The sequence below is a fragment of the Molothrus ater genome, chromosome 3 (genome assembly GCF_012460135.2).
Source record: "Molothrus ater isolate BHLD 08-10-18 breed brown headed cowbird chromosome 3, BPBGC_Mater_1.1, whole genome shotgun sequence".
Classification (NCBI taxonomy): Eukaryota; Metazoa; Chordata; class Aves; order Passeriformes; family Icteridae; genus Molothrus; species Molothrus ater.
Window position 1 is genome coordinate 96,277,275 of NC_050480.2, and position 18,462 is coordinate 96,295,736.

The 18,462-nt window shown below is 39.7% G+C and overlaps 1 protein-coding gene across 2 annotated transcripts in view; it reads left to right on the forward strand.

Moving 5' to 3' along the window:
- The first annotated feature begins 1,067 nt into the window (after window positions 1–1,067).
- Window positions 1,068–18,462, forward strand: part of LMBRD1 (LMBR1 domain containing 1) — a 66,818-nt gene continuing 49,423 nt past the window's right edge. The window contains exons 1-5 of one of the 2 annotated variants that reach the window (XM_036380077.1): window positions 1,068–1,169; window positions 1,651–1,827; window positions 9,919–9,979; window positions 14,449–14,546; window positions 15,522–15,589. In XM_036380077.1, the coding sequence (XP_036235970.1) occupies window positions 1,110–1,169; window positions 1,651–1,827; window positions 9,919–9,979; window positions 14,449–14,546; window positions 15,522–15,589 (464 nt within the window). In that variant the 5' untranslated portion in view covers window positions 1,068–1,109. The remainder of the gene's footprint in view (window positions 1,170–1,650; window positions 1,828–9,918; window positions 9,980–14,448; window positions 14,547–15,521; window positions 15,590–18,462) is intronic. The other variant, XM_036380078.2, reaches the window with a different exon arrangement.

Below are 18,462 nucleotides of genomic sequence, written 5' to 3' on the forward strand. Positions count from 1 at the left end.
AACACGAGCTCCGCAAGGCACCTCCTAACCCCACACCCCTCCCGGCCCACGGCTGCCCTCACACCGGGCACGGCGTCCCGAAGCGAGGCTTCCCACCAGACCGGGATCCTGCCGCAGTTTGGCACTGTCATGGTTAAATAGAGCCCGGGCCAGAGACACCGAGGCGCGGGGCTCCCGCACACCCTCCCGGCACTGCCCTGAGGAGCGGCCCCGATCCGCCGGCACCGCCCGCACACCTGCCCTGCGCTGCAGGGAGATGGTTTAGATACTTTTACAGCAAGAAGCAAAACCAAAAGGATTGAAAGTGCTTGATACCTCCTAGTGCACCTTTTACCTTTCCTCAAACCCCTTCCTCCCCTCCCTTTTTCCCTCAGGCAAGGTCCGCTCGGACCGAGCGCTGCCCTCTCAGCCTCCCGGCCCCAGGAGGGAAGGACAGGAAACCCTTCTCGGGAGCAAGAGTGAGGACAGCTCTTCATCACCCCGATTCCCTCTTCCGGCCCTCCGAGGGCTGCGCTCTGCCACGGGACGGGGCCGGGGAACTGCCGGCTCCGGTCCCTTCAGCCATCGGAGCAGCGCCGCTGTCCCGTAGGCAGCGCAGGCGGCTGCAGCGCCCGCGGGGCGGGGACAGCGGGCGGGGCGGGCAGCGGGGGCGGGGCGGGGACAGCGGGCGGGGCGGGCAGCGAGGGCGGGGCGGGCAGCGAGGGCGGGGCGGGGACAGCGGGCGGGGCGGGCAGCGAGGGCGGGGCGGGGACAGCGGGCGGGGCGGGCAGCGAGGGCGGGGCGGGCAGCGAGGGCGGGGCGGGCGGCGCGGGCGGGGCGGGGCGGGCAGCGAGGGCGGGGCGGGCGGCGAGGGCGGGGCGGGCGGCGCGGGCGGGGCGGGGCGGGCGGCGAGGGCGGGGCGGGCGGCGCGGGCGGGGCGGGCGGCGCGGGCGGGGCGGGCGGCGCGGGCGGGGCGGGGCGGGCGGCGAGGGCGGGGCGGGCGGCGAGGGCGGGGCGGGCGGGGCTCGTGGCGTCACGTGGCGTGGGGCGGTTGCCGCGGTGACGCGAGCCCGCCCCGCTTTAAGCGCCGCCTCGGCGGGGCGGTCGCGCTGCCGCTGACGGAAGTGAAGATGGCGGCGGCGGCGTCTGACCTGCTGACGGGATGGTGCCTCTTCGGCCTGGCGCTGCTGGTGAGAGGCGGCTCTCCCGCCCTGTGGCGGCTCCCTCACGCATCCCCTCCCCTTCCCTGGGCCGGCTGCTGCTCCCTCTTCAGCCGCTCGCTGTTCCAGTGCTGGGCATCCCGCTCGCTCTCCTCGCCCGTGCCCCTGGGGCTGCCCCGGCCGCGAGTGCTCCCCTGCGGCTGCCGCGGGTGCCTCGGCGGTGGTGCCGCAGGGCAGAGCCCGCAGCTGGCAGCGGGGGCTGCCTTGCCCCTCCGCCCGGCGAGCCGCGCTGTTTGTGTTTTCGCGTGTTCCGTGTGTGAGCGCTGGTGGTGTTGCTCAAGCTGCTCTTAAGGAAGAGTGACTTGTGTGGTCAGCATAACCCTGGTGCTGAGTGTTCAGGTAAAAGGTGTGCTGATGCTATGCCAGGCATCCGTACAGGGTCTAGTATCAGTACCTACTTGCTGACATTGTTATTATACAACTCATAAGTGTTTTTCCCTGTGTGTTTCAGGCGATTTTAATTTTCTGCTGGGTTTATGTGCGCAAGTATCAGAGTCGGCGGGAAAGTGAAGTGATTTCTACCATAACAGCAATTTTTGCCTTGGCCGTTGCTCTTATCACATCAGCACTCCTGCCAGTGGACATATTTTTGGTCTCATACATGAAAAACCAAAATGGTACATTTAAGGTATGGACTTTAAAAAATGTTAATTGCCTCTTCAAAAGAAGCACTTGTGTTGCAAAAGGATGCTCGTGCGTTGTGAAAGTGTTTGAAGCCAGTGCTAGTAGTACCTGTTTTAGTGACTCGACTTTTCTCAAAGCTGGGTACTAGTACTGTGTATAAAACACTCATATCTGGTATTTGAACTGGGTTTCAGTTTTGACTTCTATGCTTTTTCAGATATTCTACTCATTTCCAAATGCTTGTTCCTTATGTTGTGTGTCAGAGTCAATGTACTGTCCTGAAGATATAAACGAATTGCTTAAGGGTTGCTTTTTAGTGCATCGTAATGGGGCATTGTAGAATAAAACTTGTTGCACTTTTGTTCAAGAATAGACTGTATTGGCCCTTTGTAATTTAGGATTATTTTAATTGTCTTTTTTGTCAGCAAAAAAAATTGGTGCTGGAACATTTAAAGATTTATAAAGATTTACTGTGGTACTCTACCTGCAGTGTAAAGCCTGAATTAACAAGCATTTTGAAAGCTGTAGAACCCTTGGCACAGGGGAATGCTGTAGTATCTCTTTTTGGCTGATAAAGCCTTAACTGAACTACTGCATTTATAAACTGTAGGGGGTTGCTGTGCAAAATGAGTTCCTAATGAGATGAGTACTTGCTGTCATCTGCTCTAAGTATTTCTGTAAGAGATCTTCCCAATGCTTCAAGTATTGCTTGAATTTTCAAGCAGAATTCTTGAAGATATTGACCTGGTGTCTTTGTGAGGACATTATGAGTAACAAGAGGTTGAACTGGAGCATGTAGCTAACTTGAATAACAACTTACTTGGGTTTGGAGCCTAACTGGATCTATTGTAAAAGTTATGATCCTGAAACAAATGATAGAGTGGGAGAAAGGTAAATGCCTGCACACCAGATTGTACTCCTTTCCAGCCTTACTTCCAAAGGAACATATAGGGCTTGCCAGATCTGTGTAAAGCTTCAAAACTAGCTTGCAGCTCATACAGTGCTTTTTGGTTGGTGCTTATGTAAATGCAAGTTATGAGAAGCCTTTAGAATTGAGCTGTGATGTGTTTTTTGTAATCTTTATTGCTCATGGTGAATAAAGAATAAATTAAGCTGTTACTCAGTGTTTTTCAGAAAAGTTTGTGTTTTCAGGCCTAGCTTGTTTGGAATTAAAGACATTATAGATGATGGAAGAGATCTTTCATATGTCAGGGTTCCAGCAATTCAATGAAAACAGTAGTCTTAAATACATTGAGCTTGACTATCTAGAGAAGTAACCATGGTGCACCTAGGTCCAGCTGAAAAATACACATCTACTGGGGACTGAGCAGAATTCTGTGCTGCAAACTACACATTTTGCTATGTGTACTTTGATTAGAAACAAACCTGTGAGAACAGGTCATCAAAGGTGGTCATGCAGTCACTACAAATTTTTACTTAAGGAAATACAATTACTAGAAGGAAAACTACTTATAATACTGTTTTTTGTGGGTTAGAATTCCTTGTTAATGGACACATGTTGTGATATGGTGAGGTGGATAGGTTCTATTTAAAAATTGTGCTAAGAGCAAACATTCATGCTTGTGGTAAGCACTTTTTTTGTAAAGTACCTTTTTGCCTATGCTTTTGAGGCTTCTTTGTTCTGCTTAGTTCCTAATGTTGGTAGGTACTTATGTCTTGTTAAATACAATTGCTCCACACTGCCTTAAAGAAGCATTCTTCTGTGTCTTTTAAGTCTCGGCTGAATTGAATTTCTAGCTGTGCAGAAATAACATATCTACTGACAGTAATGCATTTGATCCAAACACAGGTGTTGAAATTATGGTATAGAAATACTAATGTGGCCTTCTAAGTTGAGTGAATCTGAAATCAGTCAGAACCTACAAACCTATAGGTAAATACAGCTTTATTGATTTAGTAATTCCAGTTTAAGGGGTAATGAGGCAGGAGGCTGACAACATTTTAAAATGAGGCACATGGTGTTCTGCACTGGGAATGGTGATCCTGATGGTCCCTTCCAATTCAGTATTTTCTATGATTCTGTGGTCATTATGAATTGTTAAAGCTTTTAATCTGTCCTCAGTAACATGTGCTTCTTTCCTGCCATTGCTTTGCAAGTAGGATAGATTGAATTGTGTTTGGAATATTTCTTGAAGATTACTGGCCTTTCTCTGGACCATTCTTTTGAGCCCAACACTTCCAAGACCCTATAAATGATGCTGGGGTCTGAAGGACTATGGCTCTGGCAAGAAACCTTTGTTGCTTTGGATGGGTGGAGTGAGTTAAGTCTTAAATTTTCTCAGTGACTTTTTGAGGGAGATCCAGGTAGCAGATGTGGATAATATTCTCTGTAGATAAATTAGTAGTTCATCAAAAAACTCCAACAGGATGATTTCAGAGCTGATGCCAGAAGAGTAGTGGCAGTTATCCAGATTCTAAGTAAAAGATTCTTCTGTGTGTATATGCTTTTCCTCTATGCCCCAGCTGTAATTGCTGGTATCAGTGTTAAGAGTCATGAGAAACAAGGGTGCTCAACTTGAAAGAGGTACTATATGTGAACTTTCAGTTCACTTTTGATGTCTCTGACCCTACTGTCAACTTGTGGATATAGCTGAAGGTTTACAAGATGAATAAGCTTGTAGCAAACCTAGAGAGAATCACATTACACTAACAGCAGAGGTTAAATTGAAGGCTTTGATGGTTCAAAGTTCTCATTGGGAATTTGTGTGTGTCCTGTGACAAGGGAAGGTGGTATGCCCTGGCTACAAAGATTGGCTGAACTGTAATACCTAAGCAAAGTATCTTTTTCTGAAGGTTGTGAATATTGTGCTGCTTTCTGGAGGAGTTCTCTTTAAAGTGTTGTGTAGCCCTTTTCCATCATGTATTCTGAAGTGCCTTCCTTGACAAGGGCTGTATGCTGTGCCTTGGTCGGCCTTTGTTAACTTGAAGTTTTGTTCATTTCAACAGGACTGTTAAGATACTGTTTATGCATCTTTCAATTACTACAAATTATTGTTTATGGTTAAAGTGGCTTGTAGCATTTAGCACATAATGATGTCTTGCCACATTTTGAGACTTAACAAATACTATCTTAAAGTTTTTATACTGAGTGAATTGAGCAGGTTTGGTATTGGCATGTTTTGCACAGTAGTTACACAGTGGAATTCACTGGAACACCTTTTCTGGAGGGTGGGATTACTTTGATTCCTAGTACTGTTAAGTAGGAAAGGAGGATTTTGGTTTAATACTAATAAAAACTTGAGTATTACCTTGTAAGTGAAGTCCTGATAATGTTCAACAGCAGCATTTCAGCTCAAAGGTTTTGACTGAGCACTGTCAGTGCTTTAGCTTGTTTCAAAGGATTTCAAATGCATCCACTTGCGTCTGATCTGTTTGATCTGAAATCTTGTTGGACTTACAAGCACATAGGAACAGAAAACCTTGCCATAGCTTAAAAACATAATATTTTTGCTGGAGCCCAAGTTCTCTGGGTCTGACCTACAAGTCTCATAAATATTTAAAGCATAGCTGTCTTGCAGCAGGAAGACTGCTTGAAACAAGGATGCTCACATCATTGAACTGTCTCTTTTCCTACTGTTCTAGCAGAAGGCAGAGAAGGTAATGAAACCTTTCATTTCCTTTTTGAAATGTATGAATTCTTGCTACTATATCAAGTTAAAAGCTAGTGTCTTCTTTCAGTCTGATTAGGACTGAATGTGTCACAAGCCTTGGGTGTCTGCATGAGCTGCTAAAAGCCAGTTGTCCTCTTACTGATTCAAAGAGTAGTGTCTGCTTGATGGGAGGTACTTTTTGTAGACCATTTAAGGTTTTTTGCATCTTACTAGGGTGGGAGGGGAACAACTCATTATGTAGATGCTCAGAATACAAAGCCACTAGAAATGTCCAGGGTTTTTATTTTTAGAAAGATGCTAACTGAGAAGTTATTGACTGAGACCATGCCTCCTTCCCGAGTAAGAATTACTACTTAGGAAGCAGTAATACTTGGCCAAAACTTTGTTGCTAGGCAGATGAGGCTGAGATGTGCATGTTTCTGGATGCTGCTTTCCATCTGGCAGTCAAAATCCTGGCACTGTCCCATTTTTGAGGTAACAGGCTGGAAAATCTGAGATCTGGATATGAAATTTCCTCATATCTAACCATGCTATGACTCAGTCTCCAGTCTTTCATACTGCATCTTCCTTTTGTTGCCTAAGCTTTGGGAGGGCCTAATCAGAAGAATGAGTGCTGCATCTGCATTTGATGAAACATCACAAATACTGAGACCTGTAATGTTGCATAACTTTAAGCTCTGTTAAGGGACATATGCAGAGAATGGGAGCTAGCTTCCCTGGGTACTCATGAAAGTCTTACAGGGTGCAGCAGCGACAGTAAAAATGTCAAAATTAATGGGGACAAAAGAAGGAAATTCATGGCTGTTCCTCACCAAAAACGGTGGAAAGTCAGATGAACTTGCAATGATTTTATCTGTGGAAGTTATCTGTAGAGTTTGAATAGTACTGTTCTGTTAAAATATGTTAACATGAGTCACTAACTGGACAGAGTTGCTGGGAGAAGAAAGACTCTGCTCAATGATTAAAGCAGGAGCAAGTGTTCTTCGTAACTGATTTTCCATTAATATAATTATAAAATTAGTCTTCTAAGGGAGCTTTGCTTTGGCTTTAGCATTTAGGTAAACTTAGTGTCTTAAGCTGCTTTTTTATATCTTTACTTACTTAGCAACATTTTATGAGCATATGTACTTTTTACACTTGCTTTTAGCATGACCTACATTACAAAATACTTAAGCATAATAGTTTAATATGGGTCATTATGCTCATTGCATGTATCATTGCAATTTGTAGTTTCCCTTGTCTCTCAGTACAATGTATTGGTACAGGTGTTTTAAAGGTGATATGTGTTTGCTGAACTACATGGAACAAAATGAAGTACAGCACAACAGTGTAGAATGCCTGAATTCTGCAGGTCCTTAGAGAATTTGTGGTCCCATTTTGACACCTTAAACTGTTTGTTGAAGGCAGTATGAATTTTCACCTCCCTAATCTATTGTGCTTCTAAGCCATTCACTGTATATACTGTATGCTTGGGTTGTAATGAATGGAAAAGAAAAAGACTAGATCTAGGAGGCTGCTCAGATGAGTTCTCAGCTGAGTCCTGGATGTGCTAGTTGAGTAAATTCCTATACTGAGCAGCTTGGTATGTCAACAGAGATGATATGACTGTTGGAACTCTGATACTCATTAGGTAGCAGTGCTTGCTTTTGACAAGACAGTGCTGCTGTCAGTAGCCTTTGAAACAGCTCAGATGGACTGGTTACTGCCTTTGAGTTGCTGATGGTGTGTGCATATGGATAATCTGCCAGTTAGAATTAAGCATTTTGCTTTGTAGTTTGTTTAAATGTGGGGCTTTGGCCACTTATTGAAAGCTGACATAATAATTATGATATACCATTAAATTGACTTGCATTACATATTCTTCTTGTGCAGAGTAATGCAAAGTTTGTGTTCTGAGGCACATGTAAGTAATGGTGAAATGCACACATTTGCAGTTTGAGTTTGTTTGGTGTAATAGAGCACCTCACTATTTTACTATGGTGTAGTGTATGTTTCCTAGTATACTACTCTGGTCCTGTGTGCAACTTAATTTGGAAAACAAAATGAAAAGCAATTGCAGTGTTTAAAGTTCTTCATCTGTATTGTGTTAAAAATGCTTCTCTGTAGCTGAAGGAGAAGCAGTTCTTGGGCAGCTAAGCCATGTTGTATTTCCTTTTCTAGCTGCCTCTTCTGTACAATGGCTGTGTCTCTTAAACTCTCTTAAACTTTGGGTCTCGCTGTTGCTTTTCTTGCTTGTTCTTGGTTTTTGTGCATTTTAAATGTCTCCATTGCTCATAGGAGAGACCTTTTTTCTAATAGCTACTTGGAATCAAGTAATGCAAACAGTCCAGTTCAGTCCTGATTTTCCCTTAGCCTTGATTAAAGTAAGCATTTTCTTAATATATAACATGAGGCAATTTAAATGTTCTGTATCTGTTTTTTTCTTATTGTAGTCAAATTCCTTTTTGGTATATTTTAATACAAATGCCTAGAAATTTCTTTCTAAAAATGCTGTTGGGTGTGAGCCTGGCAGTCTTCAAAGACTGAGCTTATTGTGTACCTGACAGGTACTTCAGGTGTTGCTTCTGCCCCTTCTGCTATAATATTTTTCATCCCATTTTTTTGCTGATTAGATGTCAAAATGGATGTGTATTTTTCTGCTCAAATTCCAGCTGGATGATAATCTAATTTAGTTCATACAGTGAATTTTAAAAGCTTAATGTAAACTGATCTACTGGAAGTCTTAGTATAGTAAAAACAAGGAAGCTGGTGCTGATTTTCTGAGAGATTGAAGAAAGTGTTCATGGTATGTCATCAAGCCCATATTCCAGATGACTTTATGCAATTCTGAGGGAACTGAAAAACCAAATGCCAAAGTGTCTTTATGTCTTAGGGGAGCAATGTTTAAGCAGTGTGCTCATTTGCATTTCATGTCTCCCTGTTAATGTGTGTGTCTTTACAACTAGAAGGGATTTACCTTACTAGTTTGAAGAGAGCCCATTTTCACTTCTGTATGCAGGCTTTGGCAGTACTGGATATTTTTTTTTTCACCAATTCAGTTATGTTGGTGTGTTCTCTCGCCTTTAAAGAATTCTGCATGTGGATAACTACTTTCTTGCTCTTCACCACATGTAGATTGGATCCCACAAAACTAAAACAATTCTGAAACATGTTTAACCTGTATGGGCAGCATTGGACCATTTTATTCAACCCCTGAGTTTCTGTCAATGATTGTCATAAAATATTTAGCTTCCTTAAACCAATAGTTTCTCTCTTGAAGGAGAGGGAGTGGGCACAAGAACTTGATTTCATCCATCTGGCTGACTGCAGTTTCCAACGTAGTTAAGAGTTGCATTTTCACTTTCACTGCTTCTGTTCTCCAGACCATTCCCTGGGACTGAGTAGTGCTGTTACTTTTGCTCTTGTTGAAATAAGGGACATAAGTGCTCTTTGAATTTGACTTGTAAAATTAGATATTGCTAAGTTGAATATTCATGTAATTCAGGTCTTTGTCAAACAAAAAAGTGAAGTCTTGTACTTCTGAAAAAGGAGATGATAGCTTAAACTGATGTAATAACTAACAAAAGTAAAAGTTAATGAATTATATATAACTGAGCATAATAAAAACTTCTTTCATATTCTTATGTCTAAGTATTGTTGCATCTGTATATGCAAATTTTAAACAAAGCTATTTTATAATGGAGATATTGTCTACATTGTGTACTTTGTCCAACTATGTGGCCTATTTTTGTGGCCTTTTTTTAACAAGAAAGCTATTAAAACAAGGCCACAAAAATGGTCAGAGTTCTGGAACACCTCTCCTGTGAAGACAGTCTGAAAGAGTTGGGGTTGTTCAGTGTGGAGAGGAGAAGGTTCTGTGGGGCTGATGTTGCAGCCTTTCAATATAGAGAGAGCTTATAAGAAAGATGTAGAAACAGTTTTGACCAGGGCCTGTGGACACAGAAGAAAATGTAACAGCTTTAAACTGAGGGTGTAGATTCAGCTGTAAAGAAGAAATGTATGGTGAGGTTGATGGTTCTCTGGAACAGCGTTCCCGGAGGAGTTGTGGATGCCCATCACCAGAAGCATTCCAAGGTCGGGTTGAATGGGGCTTTGAGCAACCTGCTGTTCCTGCTCATGGCAGGATGGATGGACTAGGTGATGTTTGATGGTCCCTTTCAACCCAGATCATTCTATGATTATCTCACAGACTCTTATAAAAACATACTGTGGAAATTAGCAGAACATATGTCGGAGCTGCCAAAACTGCTTAATGATCCTTTGGGTCTAAAACCTTCCTTTTGTGAAACTGTCCTGTGCTTATTCCTGTTTGCCCAGTGGTTTTCACTGTTGCTAGCACTCTAGCATGGGATTCTTTAGAAGTAGCATTTTTATTTCTCTCCCTTTATTTAGTGTTTAGTGGTTGGTTCTCATGTAGTCTTTTATTACATTTGCTAATAAATGCTTCTATCCTTTATTGCTAGGTCTGGGCTGATGCTAATGTTTCAAGGCAAATTGAAGACACCGTACTTTATGGATATTACAGTAAGTATTTTACCTTTTTTTTTTTCAAGTAATAGGACCTTCAAGTGAAGTAATGAAGTTTTCAGAGGTCATATTGGGTTATCCCTTTTTGCTTAAACATGAGTCTTACACTTAGTGCTCTTCAGAGAATATTTTTTATCTTCAAAAGCCCCCTAAAAATGCAAATATACTGAAGCCAGTTCATGAAAAGGCTAATGGTTGCTGTTGTATCATCTGTGGTTCATATGTTTCCTGTGTGTGTATTTAGTGGTCCCTTAAGGGAAATATGTGGTTTTGCTGTAGCTTTTATGGCACTTAACATATGCAGCAGTGTGAAACTCATCTACCATGTATAAAGTTCATGCAACTGTGAGTGCAACACTTTTAAGTGTTCAGATTCAGCAACTACTGTGTTCCAAGTAGCAGTTACTGTGGAGGAGCATAAAGGAGTTAATTCAAAAGTGGTAATCCTAAATAGAACTCATATTTTAAAAAGTGACTGAAATAAAATAACTGTTCACCAAACCTCTGCATAGTCTTATATCAGTTTTTTTAGCAGTCCTTATGAAACTTATGAGAAGTTTTACTACTACTGGATAGATGTAGTGGGTGTAGCAATGTGCTCAGCACAGTTTGAGTAAAATGCTTTTTCAGTTAATGGTGCAAGCTCTGAGGTGGTTGCCTGCTTTTGGTCACATTTCCAAAGACTTGAAGTTTTTTCTTTTAGATTATTGTGGTTCTTTTGAAGTATTTTTTAGTTCAGGAGATGATTTAAAATAGTGGACTTAGTTCATTAAATTGGATTAATTATTGCCCTCCAGTGATAGTAATAAACTAGAATTGGCTTCACTCAGCATAAAAATTAATAAAGTAAAAAGTAGTAAGAAGACTTCTGTTTTCAAAAAACAACTTTTAACACAGAGCTTCTTCACTTTATAATAGTGGAATTGATATGTATTTGATTTCTTTTCTTTGTAGTTTGCCAAAGTCTTGTTTAATAGACGAAATATTTCACAAATCAAAAGGTGGAATAATCTTCAAGCTCTTCTGTGGTCTGCTTGCTGTAGATTTGTGAGACTGATTGATTGATGAATTTCTGTAAGGTGTTTTGGGCTAGCTGAATGTTGTGGTAAATCTTGAACTAATTTTTAAAAAAGATGTAAACTTAAATTGGGATAACTGCTTTTGTTTTTGGCCTTTCTGGACAGGTCTACTTGAAATACTGTAGGGAAATGTCTTATTTCATAGCATATCCTCCAGATGGTGGTAGAGATTTAAACATGGTTTTAAATTTTTTTCTCTTGCTATCTTAATTTGAGTAGATACACTTTTTCAAAACTGGTTTTATAACTAGAGCTATGTTGAAGTGAACAATAATAGTAACTTGTTTTTCAGAGGTCTCCAAAAATCATATATAAAAACACAATGCCTCTCCTACATCATCTAGTGCCCTGCTGCTGTTGCCCAGCATAGTGCCATAACAGCTGAGAAGGAGAAAGTTAAGCAACTCTTCCATTGTAATACTATTCCATTTTTTTTTTTGCTATCTTCCTAGGAAAGCTTTTGATAGTGTTTTGTTTTGTTTTTAACAGACAGGATGAGCAGAAGTGAATTACCCTTTTGTACTTAGAACACGAATACCAGTATTTTCTTGTGTCTCCTGAAAATGGAGAATAACTGTATAGATCCTACTTGACTTGTGTAGTTGTATTGACAGTTGTATTGACAATTTATGGTATTAATAATTGGAGGACTTAGGTCATTGTTCTTCAATCCAAGTCACTTGTAATTGTAACAAGAATGTGGAGACTGGGATTTAACTGATGGTTTAGAATATTAGTCATTACTTTGCTACTTGCATTGCTTTTTACTGATAAGGCTGTAACTAAACATAGAAAAGCTTTTTTGGTTTTTTGAGTAGGTGTTAGCCCCCATGAAGTGTTCTGTTTCTCATTCCCACCTGGTTTCTTGACTAGACTGATACAAAAGTAGAATGAGTTTGTATTTGTAGAATGGTAAGTGAGGTACCTCTCAGAGTGAAGCTTGAAATAACTGTATCTTGAAGTGGGATTTCAGCAGCCTAAAAGCTTTTCTTAGGAAATCAGTCTAATAATTGCTTTGAAGCCATAGTGGCTTAGTGTGTTACTGTTTCTAACCCCAAATGTAATAGAACATGCCTCACAGTACTTTAGTGATTGAACAATGATCAATGGTTGGCAAATGCTCTAAAAAAGCATGTCAGTTTGTGTGGAAGGAAAACTCTTGCAGAAAGTGTTATAATTGAAAACTGTCCAACACATTTTGCTTTGTATCACAAAGAATGAGGCTGAAACAACTGACAGTAACCTGGAGGTGTGTTGTGCAGCTCTTCCTCTAGTGAGTAAATATGACCTGTTGGAGTCACCTCGATGTCCAGTGTCCTTTGATGAAATTTTGTGTATGGTGACAGGGTATTATTGGTAGATTCTAATCTGCTTGTGAGATAGACCAAGATCTTGACCTACATGTGTTAGATGAATCTCAGCTACAGTGTGACGAGGACTGTCTGCCAAATTTTATGGGATCTCTTCATGTGTGCTTTGAGGTCTATGCTAAACTTGAGATTTTCCATTTCCTTTTTGAGTCAGCAAAAGTCTGATGATTCCTAGGTTAAAATTTGACTAAGAATTTATCCAAAAAAGTAAGTGGTAATACTTGGATGATTTTTATGTGGAGTTTTGTCTGCTTACTGCAAGTGTTTGATCAGTCATTGACACAAGAATTTGGGCTTCTGGGAACTAAGTGCAAATCAAATATGACTTCATATTTTCGTGGTCTGGTTCTAGGAGAAGCCATTCTCAATACTCTGAGAGATCTGTAGCAGTGCTTGACAAATACTGTGGAGTTGATCTACAGAAACACTTTCCTAAATAGGGTAATGTTTCTGAGAGCAATGTGCTAGAACATAAATGGAAAGTCACACTTATTCACAATATTGAAGTAGTATGACTACTGCTATAGAATGCCTAGGAAGGCTTCTTTTTCAAGTTTGAGTTTTCAAGGTGTTATATAGCGCTGAATTTGCTCTTGGCAAATGTGAGAGTTCATGAACTAACTGAGAACTTTTCTGTTCTTGCATTGCCATACTAAATACACCAAGCAGTAGATACCTTTAACACTTTGAAATATTTTTCCAAAGAATGAGTTCTATTTAGATATAAGAGATTCATATTTAGATTCTAGGTGTTGAAACTTATTTGGCTTCTATACCAGCTTCAGGAAAAAAGGCTAAGATAGATTTCTTTGTGGCACGTGGGCACTGTGAGGAGTGCACCAGCCAAGATAAGAGGTCACAAACTTAAGTTGGGAATGAATGTATTCATGGAAAGGTGTTAATTACATTTATATGTATATGTGGAAAGGTGTTAATTAGTCATGTAAAATGGGGCAAAGATGAAAAATAGACAAACATTACAGGACTTATGTGGTCCTGAATACTTTTATTTATTCCTTCAAAGGTGCAATTTTGTGCTGACACAAGAAGTCTTGGTTGTGTAGCAGTTCTGACATTTTGGAGTCTTAGTAAATTATTCTAGGATACTTTTCTTGTGGGGTGCAAATACTGTAACATACTGCTTCCAGTTTTTAGTTTCCTAATGGACTTCTGCAATGTTCATAGTATAAGATAATGTGGAGTATTAAAAGGTTTTCCTAAATAATCATGTTCTAAAGCATGTTCAGCTTATAATACAGACAGCTGAAGATTTAAACTTCAAGTTTTCTACCTGAAATTGGTCTTTTAGCCACTGGCTAATCAATCTAATTGATTTTTACTAGCCATCTTCATGTCTTTACAAATGCTGTCAAGTTTTGAAGACATGTGTTAAACCTTCTACTTTCTTATGATCACCTGTGCATCAAAGTGACATGACAGAAGGACTGTTTGGTTTAGTGGCTACACAGTTAAATATCTGTTGCAGTCTCCAATTAGTCCTCTTAAAAAGGGAGCATGAAGTGATAATACTACACTGCTACAGCTTGTTTTGTGTTGTTAATTGAGGTCAGTAACAGCCATGTCTTTCATCCATGATGGACTTATGTTAATAGGTGAATCTGGTACAGAGTCTAGTGATCAAAATACCTTTAAATTAATTTCATTTGATATACATTGTTTTGAACAACAATTGGGTGGCTTAGCTTGCTTTTATTCACTATGCTTTAAGCTAATGTGCTAGTATTGTATATCACTTGCATACAGTTGATTACTTTTAGTCTTTTGTTATTGCTGAATTGAAGATAGATCTGAAATCCTTATTCTGAAAGGGTTCACTTTAAAGTTCTTTGGAGTTCACAAAACAGTAATTGTACGCTGGCTAGTGACTTTTACTTTTCAATGCTTGAAATTAAGAGCTAGAATGAGCGGAAATGAATGTTTTACTCTTTCCTTTGAATTACTGTGTGGTAAATGAAGTGCCAATGTAACTGTCTCTTAATTTAATTCTTCCTCCTAGCTCTGTACTCGATCATTCTGTTCTGCGTCTTTCTGTGGATTCCCTTTGTCTATTTCTACTATGAGGAGAAGGAAGAAGATGATGGCAACACATGCTCAGTAAGTTTACTCTAGTAAATGCACCAAGCAATGAAAAGGCAAATGAATATAGCCAAAATATAAAAGCAACCATGATTTTTTAATTTACAAATGGTATTAACATTGTGATATTTAAGTCTATTACTATAGTTCCATAAAAATCCTGGAGCAGTTCTTAGTAAGACATAGTCTGACATTGTTTAGTCTAAGCACTAAGTTTCATTTCACATGAAATGAAACTTTAGTGAGATAAGTAATTAATGTCTGTATTTTCGTGAAGTCTTTAAGCTTTCTAAAAATTCTTTTGAGGAGAATGTCATGCACAGGAAGTTAAAACTTCTTATGTGAGACTCCATAGAATAAAAACCATATGTAGTGACAGCTTTTAAAGTAGAGAATAAGAAGATGGTTCTGATTCTGAAATAGGTACTCAAATTTTGTGCCTTTCTATTGTAGTGTTTGCTTTTTTTTCTTGAAGTAGGTGGTAGTAATTTACCTGAAGCTAAGATGTTTACTTTTGTAATGCTCTGGTTTGAGACCTGCCAGGGAATATGGTAACTGCATGCCAGTAAGGTACTATGTTTCAAATGAAAATACTTTTCTAAATAGTCTTCTGATCAATTAATCATGATTGTTATCCCTTCTGTTTAGCTGTAAGCTTAACATAAGAAGACTTCTAATAATAGCCATAATATAGAGTATTAGTAGTATATATTTTCTTTTAGTGTATTTGCAGTGAATATATCCAGGCTTCCATCCACAGCTGCTCGGATGCATAGCTTATGGTGGAAGCAGAATTCTTTGTCATTGTTCACAGTTCTCAAACTATGAGATATTTCAAGAATGTATGCTTATGAGTTATATATAAAACTACTCATGCTCTTGTGGAGGTTTTTTGTAGAATACCTGTTATGCTAAGTATAATACTTCATAGCTTGCACAAATCCCTTTATATTCATATTATGTCAATGTATTAACTTTCTCTTTAATATTCAGCAGGTTAAAACTGCACTCAAATACACTCTGGGATTCATCACAGTTTGTGCAGTTCTTCTGTTAATTGGGTAAGTATTTGTATTGAGCACTGTTCTATGCAAGATTTGTTTATCAGAGTTCTGTGCTTCTAAGAGGTAAATTATGATACACTCAATCTGTATAATCAACATCAGCTTAATCACTAATAGGGCTTAAGTATCCTGAGAATTATGTACCTGAAAAGTAAGGGTTTAACTGGAAGATAAAATGGTTTTACTTAATTATGGGGATGCTTGTGCTTCCAAGCTGATTGAATGTGCAGTGCAAATTGGTATCAAGGACATGGTGGCTTTGACACAACTACATTAATGCTTCAGTGTACAACAGGAGTAAAAAATTTGTCCTAATCTATGTTCATCAAATAGCTTTTTGCTTTTCACAAGTGTTCTTTCTGAAATGGACATTGCAAAACAGCTTCTTAGGAAAATGATTAGATGTTATGTGCTTATACTTCGCTAAATAGAAATGTTGTCTGAAGAATGTTAGTATGAGGTTATACTTGACTTAATTGTGCCTTGTATGATAAAGCTTTTGCTGGCCTTTGTTTAAAAGGCACATGTTACTGAAGTGAGTAACCTGTTTGCAGCAAGTGCTGTTGTTCTGAAACTCCAAGTAGTAGCAGAAAATTGATTTCAGATCACCATTAAGCATGATGTGCACACCAATACTGAATCTTTCTCATGCCTGCTGTGTCATAAGCTTTTTAGCATTTTGACCTCAGCAATAAGTTGGTAAAAATTGCAACATGTATGCTAAAATGATCCATATCAGAGTACTGGAGTGTGAAGTAGAAACTAGAGTGAATTTAATGCTTCCAGTTGTACACTGTCTTACTGGAATATTGTTTTAGTTTTGATAAAAGTTAAAGGTATGTTTTTATCAAGTCTCTTGTCCTTTTAAGTGAAAGTCAGGTATTTGCTCTTATAAGAGATTGCAGGAGTTTATTACCTTAATCATTGTCTAGAAATATTGCTAAAATTTCTGGTAAAAGCTGTTTCTGACAGTTAGTTCACATCATAGGTATAGATAGATGTATTGTATTACACATCCAGTTTAGAAATCTTGGTAGTGTCTCTAGCAGGTGTCAGCTGAATCCTCAGTAGCTGTAAGCATGTTTCTTCCTCCCTCCCAGTAAGATAAAGAAGGTAATTCTTGTATTTCCCTTTTAAGAGAAACTGCAAGACTCCCTTCAAGGGGAAAAGGCTCCATTTTAGGAGGCAACTGAGGTGTCTGGGCTGAAGAAAAATGTGAACTCTATTTCCAGTATAGTTTTATTCTAGGTTAAGTAGCATATGTCTCAGTGTTTATGTATATTCTTTTCTGAAGAAGTTACCTGTCTTAGTCAGCTGTTTTCATAGCAAGGAAGTGGCCACAGAGTTCCAATGTGACCAGAAAGAGATAAACATGTTGGAGCTGAAGCTTCTATCTGAGTGGTTTGACTGTAGTGAAGACTAGTCTGGCAGTAGTGGGGGATTCTCTCACTGGTCATTAGGATCAGAGTCATGTTAAAATAGACTGGAATTTTATGTACTGGGTTTGAATCTAGATGTCTAGGCTTAATGAACTAGAGTGCTGCTGCATACAAGTTGAGAGTGAGGGGTGTAGGAATATTTCCTGCTGAGTGCCTAACAAATAGTCTTTTTCCTGTGCCTACATGGCTGGTGTCTCATGGCCAGACAACCTCCATTCTGATTGGTTTAGGAAGTAATCTGTATCATTAAAATGGTCAATAAATAGTTTGAAAGGTCTACATAAGGAATTTTTTGCCTCTTCCCTGGTCAGCTGTCCTGAAATGAATTATAAAAGCTATATTAAGTTCAAAGTTTGAGTGTCTTTTTCTTACTGGGATGTTGCCCTTGCTCCACTAGAGATCATTGTGACTTTTTTGGGAAACAAATGTGTTTAGTGCCACATAGCATTGGAGGTTTTTCTGACTTGATAACACAGCTCAGTGAGCAGGATGTTGTTGTCCAAATTGTTATCAGGAATAGTGTTTGTACTACTTACTTTACTTGTCTGTTACAAAACAGTTGTCTGGCAAAAATGTGCATGTCTGAAATACTTAAATCCTCTGCACACAAATAACCTGATGCAGAGTACCATGAAAAACAAAGTATAGTGCAAATTTATACTGGGATGCTCAGAACTAGTTTTTACTTATCATAACTTTCCCTTCCTGTAAGTTAGGCACTTTCCCCCTACTGTTTCTAAATGTCATGTGCTTGTCAAGGGGCTTGACATACTGCAATTTACATTAAGGAACCCTGAAGCAGTCTAGTATGGAAAAAAAGGCTGGTTTTGAGGCTAATGAACATTTAGCTCCAAAATGCATGCTTCTCTGGTTGTCAGTGTTTAGAATTAAACTGGTTACCTTAGATTTTTTAGAACCATTAGCTCTTAAAAAGCTATGAATATATCTAATTATCCTATAAATAGTTATGCAAATTATATGACAGCAGAATTCACTTAAGGAAATTAGTCTAAATCTGGTGTGTTGAAAAATAATTTCCTAAGGATGACAGTTAATGACACTCTGATTTAAGGATCAAATTTCATCCATCTACACTTGTGTATTAGCCCTGCCAAGTGACTAGTTTTAAACTGCTTGTCTTGCATTTACTTTCCTTGTTCTGCAGCCTAGATATTGATCTAGATTTTAATCATAATTTACCCAGGATGTGTTTTGAACAGCCTAGCAATTTGCTTCTATTCTTAAAATTACCACAGTTAATAATTTGATTTGTGTCCAGAACTCCAAGTATCAGACACCACAGCTGAGCTGTTTTGTTTGCTTGCATTACCTAAATTTATAACTCCTGTGTTCCTTTCTGGGGCCTTTGGTGCATGGAACTTGAGCAGGAGCAGAATCAGATGTCCATCTCCTTCAGTCAAGGTTTATCTG